At 43.0% G+C, this 11412-nt stretch overlaps 2 protein-coding genes and 1 pseudogene across 3 annotated transcripts in view; 2 read left to right on the forward strand and 1 right to left on the reverse strand.

The window, feature by feature from the left end:
• Positions 1-111: 111 nt before the first annotated feature.
• LOC121699847 lies at positions 112-5404 on the reverse strand. Of its 2 annotated transcripts, XM_042082319.1 has the most exons (9): positions 5040-5404; positions 4805-4842; positions 4604-4645; positions 4287-4379; positions 2657-4132; positions 1400-2419; positions 962-1120; positions 594-706; positions 112-334 (listed from the first exon to the last, which is right to left on the reverse strand). In XM_042082319.1, the coding sequence occupies exons 2-6, from the start codon at positions 4832-4834 to the stop codon at positions 1445-1447; spliced, it is 2616 nt and encodes an 871-aa protein (XP_041938253.1). In that variant the 5' UTR covers positions 4835-4842; positions 5040-5404; the 3' UTR covers positions 112-334; positions 594-706; positions 962-1120; positions 1400-1444. The 2 variants fall into 2 exon arrangements, with proteins under 2 accessions (XP_041938253.1, XP_041938252.1); XM_042082318.1 differs by having other exon boundaries at positions 594-1120.
• A 460-nt stretch (positions 5405-5864) lies between these two features.
• LOC121699897 lies at positions 5865-9124 on the forward strand (annotated as a pseudogene).
• A 2181-nt stretch (positions 9125-11305) lies between these two features.
• Positions 11306-11412, forward strand: part of LOC121699844 (PDZ domain-containing protein 7-like) — a 15582-nt gene continuing 15475 nt past the window's right edge. The window contains exon 1 of the mRNA XM_042082314.1: positions 11306-11412. This exon is cut by the window's right edge and continues 16 nt beyond it. The gene's annotated coding sequence lies outside the window, so the exon portion shown is untranslated.

An 11412-nucleotide genomic window follows, 5' to 3' on the forward strand; every position in this document is an offset into this window, starting at 1 on the left:
TTAGGTAACTTTAGCATGTGTTTGCTAAAGGTATGTAAACTTCTGGTTTCAACTGTAGTTACAGTAGATGACAGTTGTGTGCTAGATGACAAATCTGAAAAAAGAACAACATAAATGTTTTAGTTTTTATTACTGTTACAATTGTTGTGTTCTATAAAATAGAAATTCACACTGTCCTCATGCCCCCAAAAGCAAGCCGTAGGCAACAGTGGCAAGGAAAAACTCCCAGCTGAAAGCTGGAAGAAACCTTGGGAGGACCCAGGCTGTTGGGGGAACCCATCCTCCTTGGGCTGGTGCTGGAACAGCAGATGGATGGAGCGGTGTTCAAGAGAAACTGAAACAGGAAAAGTCAGGCTTATTAGTTTCACAGCACAACTAATGTTCCCTTTAGACAAAGTGAAACATTTGCCAGTATCCGCTCATCAAATTAAAGTTTGCTTATATCTAACCATGGGTATATAGTTGTAAAAGATGAGGTTAACATACAAAACAAAACCACATATTGACAGACAGAGGTACAATTTACAGTTGCAATGATGTCCTGTCCATACAAGTAAGACTTTAAGTTAAAACTTCATCTTTACACTTGCTACCTTTTAGTTGAGAGTTCCCGCTGGAGCTGAGAGATCTGCTTCCACCATGATTTCTCCTCGTCCTCTATGTTGTATGATACTCATGTTTGTGTCAGGACACATTTAGTTTGAGTCTACTTGGAGAGAAGACATTTCTCTGATTAGCATAACTAACCTTCTTGAAAGCTGCGTACACATTGACAGCGCTCACTCGTCACCTGACCGTTTTACTTTGCCTATGTACAGTACCTGTGATTCACCTCTAATTTTTGAAAAATGTAAGCATTCCATAGGCTCTGATCATTAGCCTCTTCGTCTCTGGTTAGCATAACATTCCAGAATGTATCTTGGCATCATGCCATGCAAATTAACATCTAAATCTGCCTTACCTTGGTGACAATGTCCCGATACTTCTCATACAAACCATACAAGGAGTTTCATGATGACAGTTCCTGTGTGTTTGGTAGCAGCAGTTCCTGTGAAAATGCCCTCTCTCCTCCCCCTGGAAACGTCTTTGTGTTCCTTCCTTAGTTGCTTCTTTTGCACCACTGGGCACAAAATACAAAAGAACATTTCTAATTGTTACTCTTTATTTGTTTCAGCCTTACAGGGAGGCTACACCAGGTACGTGACTGAAGCGCTTCTTTGGCGTTATGTCCGCCGCAACAATTTACTTCCACTGATCATGGAACTGGTTAGACAAGACGTGTTAGCGACACGTACCTAAAACGTCTTCTAAAACACTTTAGTTTGCGGACCTGGTGTAGCCTGGGTGTTACAAACTGCATGTTTATAAAGGAGGTTTATCTAGCAGCAATCTCACTGACCTTTCGTCCTGTCCTCGTCATGTGGTGTCCTGTCGTCTGTTTTTTTCAGAACTGTATATTGATGCGGCTTGCACTGCTCCTCGCTTCTGACAGCACAACCCGCATCTTGCCGCCCCATTCGTTGGCCTCCTGCTCGGCAACATATGCTTTCTTCCTTTCCTCCAGGCGCCTCTTGTTCTCCTCCTCCGCTCGCTCCACCTCCTGCCTCTTCCTCTCCCTTTCCTCTATAAGCCACTGCTCATTGTTCTTCGCATTTTGTTGCCAGAGCAGCTGTTCATTCTGTTGCTCCTTCAGCATTTTCTCCACTCTCTTTCCATAACTGGGTTGGAAAAGGTGGAAGAAACGTCCTGGCGCTGCAGCTATTTTGTTTTTGATTTTAGTAGCTTTGTTTATTCTTTTTGTCCACCTCCTGTTGCTTTTCTGACTTCTTTTTTCACATTTAGCCTTTAGCTTTAACGCCCTGTATTCCTCTTCCTCGGCCAACTCCATCTGAATTTTTTTATCCTCTTCCTTTATTTTTTTCTGCTTGAGCTTCTCTTCCTTTGCTTTTTCCTTTTGTTGCTTTTCCAGAACCTTCTGCCTCTCCTTTTCCTTCTTTTCCTCATCTTTCAAGGCCTTTTCATATTCGTTCAAGAGAGCTTTCAGGTTGGCTGTCTCTTGTTTCAGCTCCTTATCAACCCTCTTCTGGCCTTGTTCTATTTCGTTCTCTAGCACCTTCAGTTCTTCCCTCGTCCTCCTTTTCAGGTCAGACAGCATTATTTTTTTATTTTTTTGGAAGTCTTTCTTCTTCAATGCCAGCTGGTCTTTCTCCTTTTTGTAAGACGCCCTTGTATCTTTTTCCAGCTGTTTCGCCAATTCCAGTTTCTTTTCCGTTGTCAGTACCAAGTACTGTAATTCCTTTAGTTGCTGGGTTGGGTCGTCCTTGTTTCTTGTGGCCTCTTCCTGTTGAATGCTACTGTCCTCACTCTCGCTGTCTGTCATCTCATCCTCTACACTGTCCTCTTTATTGTTCATGGAAGCCTGAAAAACAAATAAAACTATTTAAAAACATGATTATGGACCATTCTACACTCATGCTAATTTTTTTTATTTAATTTCTGACTCCTCAAAAGTAGAAGTGAGAGCACATTGGTTAATAAGTCCCTAGTTGGGACCACATTATCATTTCTGAAATGCTAAAACTAAATTTAGAAGTCCAGTCAACATTCTCCTACCATTTCACTTTAACAAAATCGAAACTAATCAAGGTGAACTCACTCTGGCTGGTGGTGACTGTGTTCCATTCCTCCTGGCCACAATTGCAAGACTGCTTGCACAAATCAGGGTGGAGGGTGGTTCATGAGAGTGGTCTCTGAGAGGTAGGTCTGGCACAGATATTAACTTGTGGGGGAATGTACACTTCGCTTGGAAAGAGGAGCAGTCGGAGTTTTCAGAGTCAGAGTCTGACTGGCCTCCATGGGACCACAACGAGTTTTGAGACAGGAAATTAAATGTAGATGTGCACTTCAAACCGCTGGACCTAGGTTGAGCGGTGACATCTTTTCCTTCATTCTCTGAAGAACAAGGGCCAGAGGAAAGAGGGGGTCTTGATGCATGCTTCCAACCATTGGGCAGAGGGCGAGCAACAGCACCACTTTTGTTATGATCCCTTTCCTTCACATTTGTCAATGTACACTTGGCTTGGGTCGACTGGCTTGCTTCAGATTGATTTGGCTCATGAAGTGTGACAGGTGAGGAACAGCTTTGTGATGTGCGCTCTGAGCCTTGCTGTAACAGGAGAGCAGCAGCATCAGTCTTCACCTCGTCCCTCACCCCTGCCAGGGTCTCATCCTCGAGTTTGGTCCCATCCAACTGCATTGTATCAGCTTCCCTCTGCAGCCTGTCCCTTTCCCATGCCTCGATCATGTAGTCATGGTCACTCCTCATCTGCTTTATCTTGGCAGGAAGGCCTCTGACATCCAGATCCAGGATCTGTAATTCAGCCAGCTTTCTTTGCCTGGTGACTATGATCAAGTCCATAAGGTCACTTGCTCCGTCCATCTTTCTCACCTTTCTTGTTATTTCTGCAACCTGGGGATGTGGGGATTCAGGAGAGACCTCAGTTGCATTAGCGATGGCTGTATCTGAAGGGCCAGGTGCTTGCAGTGTTGGTGTTTGACTCTGGTTCCAAGAGGTCCTTGGTTGACACTGAGTTGACAACAGCGGAGGAAGGGCAGCTTGGGACGCCCTGTGAATAGGTGACACTTCAGGGAATCTGATCATCGTGGTGGGCCTATAGCCAAGGGCTGGATGTCCGGGGAAAAGCAGCACAATCTGCGCTTTGGGCGGAACTCTTGCCTGGCATCCACATATCTCATTGTTTGTATTTGTGCCAGCATAAGGTCGTCTTGACTGTGTAGGTGGAGCAGCTTCAAGTGGAACGACTTTACGCGGAGCACCATTAGATCGAGCGACTTTAGGTGGAGCAGCCTTAGATGGATCAGCTTTAGGTGGAGTGGCTTTAAGTGGAGCAGCTTCAAGTGGAACGCCTTTACGTGGAGTAGCATTAGATGTAACAGCTTTACGTGGAGCAGCTTTAGGTGGAACGACTTTACGTGGAGCAGCTTTAGGTGGAACGACTTCAGCTAGAGCGGTTTTAGGTGGAGACTTTGGTGTAGGCTGCAGCTCCCACACTGGCTCGAGAGTAGTACCAGAGGAGGTGGAGGAGCATCGGCTTTCCTCAGACGTTTCAATCTGTTTGAAGAGGGCAAAAATGGAAAATAAACTTTTCTGTGTTAATAACTGTTAACTGGCTGAGTACAGGTGCACTTTTCCCCCCTTACATACTGCAATGGATCATGTTTTCCTGCACACTGCACCCTCTGTATGTATAGGCCTCTCTACATACCTCCTCTTCAATCCCCCGAGAGCTGTCCGCCCGTCGACCAACCATGCGTCTTATCACCCTCAGAAGGCGAATGTCTGATGGGCTTCTCTGCACCTGCCATGCCACAAAGATGTTCTAGACCCTGTTCTGTAATGTACCACTGTACCTGAGGCCTCAATTCAATTTAATTCCATTACATTCAGCTCTTACAAGTCCATGCTAATTCAATTCCACTCAGTTCAATAAATTCTTAAAGTATTCTATAAATATTGTACAGATCAGTCATACAACACCCACCAGACACTGTCTACATTGATGTTTTGTAGTGTCATACATACCACAGAAGACCAAATTGATTCCTGGCTGCTGCTTAGATCAGGCTGCAAAAAATCAGTTCAATTCAGTTACATTACATTATTCATTTCAGTTTAACACTGTTTCCCCATCTTTGTTTGGGATGAATTACTACTTCAATCAGGAAATAGCAGTTGGTCAATAACATTCAGAAGGAATGAACTATGACTATGGTCATGACTTACAGGCTCAGGGTAGATTTGTGTGCGAGGCATCTTCAGTTCTGAGGAGAATAGACTTGTCTAGTTATGTTACAATATACTCATAAATAATAAGAGTATGATATTTGAATTAACATGCACATTGACCAATGACCACATTGATCTTTCCTTAGACCACCTTAGATTATCAAATAAATAAGATATGCCTTTGAATATAGCATTACATTCTGAATGTATTAGCCAATTCATTGTAACTTACCAGATCACCTATTAGGTTATGTTGTAGTCTGATGTGGGTTTAAATCTATCTTTCACTCAGCAATACTTTTTGTGTCCTTATCTAACAGTTGCTGTGGTCAAATGAACTTTTATTTCGTTTTAACTGGTTTTAAAAACAAGGCTCTGAGGTGACGTACTGTACTGGTCCATTATGACATCATAATAACACTATGGTAACCAGTGTCAAAGGGTCTTGACCAAAGATTCTTGAGCGGAGCGCGTAGCTCTAGAATCTTTGGTCTTGTCAAGACCATAGACTGTAAAAAATAGGTCAAGACAGAGTCAATTTCCTGCTTGCCAACACTCCCGTTTTTCCCGATTTCCTGTATTTCAAGGTCATTTCGCAGAGGACCCCACCCGTTTTGTTAATTGTAAATTGTAAGACCATTACATTTATAAAATCACAGACCCGTTCATTTTGTCTGTTAATCTGGCATTTAACAGGTTGCAGGTTGTGTGCGAAATAGACACCCTAAAATCACAAATCACTTAGCTAGGCTACTTCAATTTCAATCCTTTTGTCATGAAACCTGGCAACCAAAGTGGCGTGTGCTAATCAAGCCCTCTGTCTCAAGGAGTAAATTCAATTGAAAGTCAACTGTTGTCATCCCCTCCAAGACATATGTTGCTTCAATATTGCAAAAGTAGGCTAGTAGGCTACAACGACTGCCTACGGAATACATAATCTTAAAGCTGTTTATCCAGAGAGAGGCAGAAAAGTGCAACATTTAGGCACTGGCAGAGGGCTATATGCAGACTAGCAGGATCAGGTTCTTTATATTTGTTTAAGCACCTGCGGTGATTGGTGAATGGACTAGACTTTGTAAAACGATGTTGTAAAATAGGCTAATAACTATTTTAAAAAATCAGACCACCAGAATATTCTGGCGCGCCAAATAATATTGTTGGGAGGGCAGCTTTGACCGCCTGTTGCCGACCCAAAGATAACATAGCAGCCATATGAACGTTACCAAAAGATCAAAGACGCATCTCTCAAGCTGCAGCCACCATCAACATTTTGTAGAATTGAAAACCCCGCTTCGTTTAGACGTCATCGCCTGAGACTGATGGTGGACTATTTTAGGCTTTATTGGAAATTGTCTCATTACTGCCGGTTCTGTCTGCTTTACATTTCAATGACTTAAGCGTGTGTTCACTTCATCCCATTGCTATCATGCCCGCACCGACTCTCCAAGCAGTAAAATAAACTCTTCCAGACATGCATGACAGCTGGCGAACATAAAAATCACTTATGATACACCTGGACACTGAGCCCAGGTAGGCTGCTCTGACTTTCTGACGAGGTTTGGCATTGACCTGAAAATCAATTCCCTTTTTTATCTGTCAATTGAACAGATTTCTTTGTGCGAGTGTTCTACTTAATCGGAAAGAAAATAGACATAACCTTATTGCATGTTTCAAGTTGTGCAACTAGCCTATACACGATTAGCGTGAATGATTAAGACCTCGTGAGGAAGGGAGTTGGTCTATGCGGTGCAGCGTCTTGTGATTTGGGCTTTGCAGCTTGCATTCATCCAGCACACAGCACTCTGCTCTGCCGGCAGTATGGAGCTAGTGACTCGAACAGTGGGGTCTGTCGTCTCGACGATTGCCGATCTTCTGCGCTCCTTCACGGATCTATTTCTGACTCAGCCCCTTGGAGCCACACTACGCTACCTGGAGGAAACCGAGCTAAAAACGCTGGATGGAGGTTTGTAGTCACTTTGAGGGAGCTATTCCTCTGTAAAAATCGAAAGTTAATTTTAGTTAATTGAGAGTCTGACTGGACTAACCGGCCCGTTCTCAGTTTAATGACATTTCCAATAAAGGATTAGGAAACTGGAGTGAGTTCAAAAAATGTAGAAATGTAAACCCTGCCAATGAGTTCCAAATAGGCTCTGTGTTAGACTATATGCGCAACCAGATAAACTCCATGTTAATAATAATAATAATGATAATGATAATAAACACACCCCTTTCACATTCCTGTTTACAATTCTGGTGTTTTCTCAGAGAAGAAAGCAGTGAAGGCAAATACACTATGGGAGAAGTCTGGGGCTGTGATCATGGCAGTGAGGCGTCCTGGATGATTTCTGTGCAGAGAGGTATACTTACACACAATCACACGCACTGTTGCTTTAATGCTTTAATGATAGTTTGGTCGATTTGACTGATTCAATCCTGTTATAGTGTCAGTTTTGGAGTTTTGCAACAATTGATTTACAATTTCCAGTGTATGTGGAAGGTGTGGTTATTTTATGACTGTCTGTGTCTGTGTTTGTGGATGAGTGCTTTTGTAATTGTGTGGGTGTGTGCATTCATGCCTGTGTGGGTGGGTGGCTGTCTAACCGTGTGTGTGTGTGTGCATTCACATTCTTCCAGGAGGCCTCTGAGCTGTCCTCTCTGAAGCCTCAGCTGGATGAGCTGGGCATCCCTCTGGTAGCCGTGGTGAAGGAAGACGTCGGAGAGGAGGTGCAGAACTTCAGGCCCTACTTCAATGGAGAGATCTACTTGGACGAGAAGGTGCCATCCTTGCTTTCCAAACCCTGCATGTTCATAACATCCACAGTTATGTCTGCTTGTCTTCTACTGAAGCCAAGTCATTTGAAATTTGCAGTGAAAGGTGCAGTTTCAGCTCAACAGCTAATTGAATTATACCCTTTATTGCACCTCAAGCAATAATCATCTGTAATGGTGTATGGCTTAGAATATACACAGAGGTGTGTACACAGCCAGTACCTGACTATGCAATGACTCATATTGCGCTGTGTAACATTGTCGTCACAGCTAGGAGCATGACTTCTTGGCGGTTTTAATTTAATTGGCTACGCCCGCCAAATTATTACCCAGTAAAAATGGGCAAAACGTATTACTTTTACGTCCTTTGCTCAGCAAATGTGGATTAGCACAAATGTGTTTCCCTCCCTGCCCCATGCCCACTCAAATCCTACAAATACCTTGAAACCAGTGTCCTGACCGCCGCCTTGACTGGGAACCTCAGATTATTCGTCTGGTTGGTGAAAACCCCAGACATAACATTTCTCAATAGCATGGAATGGGATGACTGTGGAAGCAAAAAAGCTTTCAGAGTCTGTGTTTTACATTTCCCCGTGGTGGTTTGAAGATAAGTCGTTAATCTAGATAAATAACTGAAATGTTTAGAGTTTTTATGTGATACTTACTGATCAGACAAATACAGTATATAAAAACTGCAAAGCTTTAAACAGTAGACCTTGGCTTGTGTTTGCTCCGTTTCCCTCTTTCTAGCGCCGGTTCTTTGGCCCTCGGGAACGTAAAATGGGTCTGTCGGGGTTCCTGCGGTCTGGGGTCTGGATGAATGGTTATCGGGCTTTCAAGAATGGTTTCCTGGGGAACGTTTATGGAGAGGGCTTTATCATGGGAGGAGTGTTTGTCATCGGACCAGGGAGTCAAGTAGGTCCTTTTTAATTTTACTCTCTATGCCACATGCTTCTTGGATTCATCCTATAGTCACACACACACACACACACACACACACACACACAGGCTTTCTATGTAAGGCACCTATCCATAAAAATGGGGGGGCTGTTAACATGAACCCTTTGACCCCTTTTAGGGAATCCTCCTTGAACACCGAGAGATGGAATTTGGGGACAAAGTCAACATCCGGCACGTGGCTAACGCGGTGCGTGACATCCACATGGAACCGGTGCCTGTGCCTGAACACTAGCACTGACCCGGCGGTCGCCACGGCAGCCCATACTGGGATTATGACATCACTTGAGCCTTAAGTGTCTGCTGTTGAGAAACCTCAGCAAATCTCCTCTTGGGAGTTTTGCTCCTTGGCCAACTTGGAGTTGCACAATGTGGACTTGCACACGTTTGCTTAATAACACAAGGAGGGCTGAGTGTTCTGTGCTGTGCCATTGATGAAGAGAAGTGTGGTAGTACCTATGAAGGACTGTTTCTAAACTCTTTGACGAAGCAGTCTTGATGTTTTCACACTTTCACCTACTCAAGTCAATGTAATGCAATACAGACAGACCAGAGAAAAGTCTATCACTGCAAATAAATGGCTAACACAAATTTGTGTCTGACTTTTTTTTTACCTTAACATAGATGTGCATTTGAAGCCTCATCACTGCTCAAGCATGTTTCTTTTCTAGTTATAAACTAGAGCATGTTGATTGGTATTGGTAACCTAACAAAGAAAAGGCAGAGTACAAGTAGATGTCTGCTGAAAGAGCGAAAGAGTAGGATTGTCATGGTTTGTTTTAATGGAGGGGTTTGTGAATGGGTGTGGCTTGGGTGTGAAATGCTGCCAAAAGCATTCTCAAAGACTGCTCTCTGGTTGAGGAACTTGCTTAATCAGTGAAAGTATTCTATCTCTTGCTGTAATTTTCAGATTCACCATTGCACTGAGAAGTGATGTACCATTATAACTAATATTTCAGGTTCATTAGTTTTTATATTGAAAGTCTGAATTGAAATACCCTGGAAAATGCTTTTGACCCAGTGACAAACTCAACTTTGTCCCCTTTCTGCTTGGATTACACATAAGTCACATGCGTCCCCTTCAACATCCTGTTTTTTAAAAAAATCAAATGATTAAGTAAATAGCCATGAAGTCTAAATGAGATATGTAACACTGACTGCTGTGTTGAGTCAGTGATCTTGTTTGGGAAAGCAGAGCACAATGACCGTCTGTTTCATCCCACCACTGGCAGGGTCTGTGTGCTCTGTGTTTTATTGGCATGACTCTACAGTGCACAATATTGTGAAGTTGTTTATTTTAAAAAAAGTATGAACAAAACATGAATAAATAAAACAAAAGGCTCATATGTTATCACAAATGAAGACGTGTCAATTTGATTAGTGACATCACTTTTTGTCCTATGATCTGTTATGGCTTGCTGCTAAGGATAAATCAGATTAGAAGATACATTCTATTCAATGTTTTCTTTTACTAATGAAAAGTAGTATGCCTGTCTGTATGAGTGCTTCCTTCACTATTTATGTTAACCCAACTCTGGAGAGCAATTGACTTTAGGAAGAGCAGTTTGACGATCCCTCCCTGGTCTAGCTTTGATCTATGCCAGATCAGGTCCAGATAAAGGCCTATTCCAGAATTTTACTGTCGAAGTAATCCAAGTACACCTCGGTGCAACCTGTGGGTCTACGGCAGTGACCTATCTGCTCCAGTAGGGGGTGCTCATCAGCCTTAGTGCGCAGACTACTGTGTGCCTTGCGGGTGAAACGGAAGCCTTTTAGGTTGCCAGCGGCTGACTTACACTGATAAAACACTCAATATCAAAGGAAATGTCACAAGTACTACTGAGTTTCGTGTTTAATATGCTTTTACACAGAGTTGAACTGAATAATAGGCCTATGCCTAGGCTATAGCCTGACTGGTTTAAGTGAATAGGCTACATTTATGCTATTGGTATCAAGGCTTTGTTATATGGTGTATGCATACCACCTATATACAATGGCCGAATTGGCGCATAAATAACGAAACGCCTTATTTCAGTAGCCAACAATAATAATACAGTTCGCGAGAGCCACATTGTGGAATCTGGTAGAATGCCATCACTTAGTCGTGAGTTCCTTCTCGTAAACAGAGCCCTTGAAAATGCCTGCATAGGCATTTAGTGTAAGACTGGCGTCTTCAGTAGCCAATGACAGGTGCGCCTCGGCTTATAGTGGTGCTCTAGAAAGCCAATCAATTCTCAGGGGGCCAGACTCACCTTATGAAGTAAGTGCACTTGCGTCGCTGTCAATGAGAGGTCATTCGACTGAGCTGGGATGCAGGTAATGTTTTGATAATTTGAAGTTATCGTAGATCATTTATTTCCTAGATTTCCTAAGTAATATTTCGGATTTAGGAAAAGTTTTGTGACTATTGTTTAAACCGCAAATGTGTATGCAGCCTACAGGTTACGGTCTACTGTAGTCTTCATACATATACTATTAAGACTATTCTTGCTGTTGTACAGAGTGTGCAGCTCCTTCGTAGGTATTCTAACAGGTTAACGCGTTATAGAAATATCGTGTTGAGCTAATTGTATTTGGTCACCATTTGCACCTATCCATAACAGCGCGGTATCTACAGTGTTGTGTTTTAAGTTTTAAGTTGATATTTCTGTTTTACGGGTAACTGTTTGACAGTAGGTAAGCATAACAATTTGCTCACATAGGTAGGCTAAGCATTTTTTTTTTTTTATCACGGCAGTTTAGTCACTTGTATGCTTTCTTATGCAACAGAGCGTGTGACGATACTGTTGCTGGTTGTCACGTTCCTTCGCTGTCCGAGGTGCTGACGGCTGCGGGGAAATCCGGCGCCCGACAGTGACGCCACTGCCCCTCCTAACGCA

This window comes from Alosa sapidissima, chromosome 24 (assembly GCF_018492685.1).
Source record: "Alosa sapidissima isolate fAloSap1 chromosome 24, fAloSap1.pri, whole genome shotgun sequence".
Classification (NCBI taxonomy): domain Eukaryota; kingdom Metazoa; phylum Chordata; class Actinopteri; order Clupeiformes; family Clupeidae; genus Alosa; species Alosa sapidissima.

Excerpts from the sequence above, each read along its gene's own strand:
- LOC121699847 (XM_042082319.1), bottom strand. The coding sequence starts at position 4,834 with ATGCCTCGCACACAAATCTACCCTGAGCCT. Across the intron at positions 4,133-4,286 it reads CTCGGGGGATTGAAGAGGAG|ATTGAAACGTCTGAGGAAAG; the intron begins GTATGTAGAGAG and ends CTCTTCAAACAG. Across the intron at positions 2,420-2,656 it reads CACAGTCACCACCAGCCAGA|GCTTCCATGAACAATAAAGA; the intron begins GTGAGTTCACCT and ends TTTGTTTTTCAG.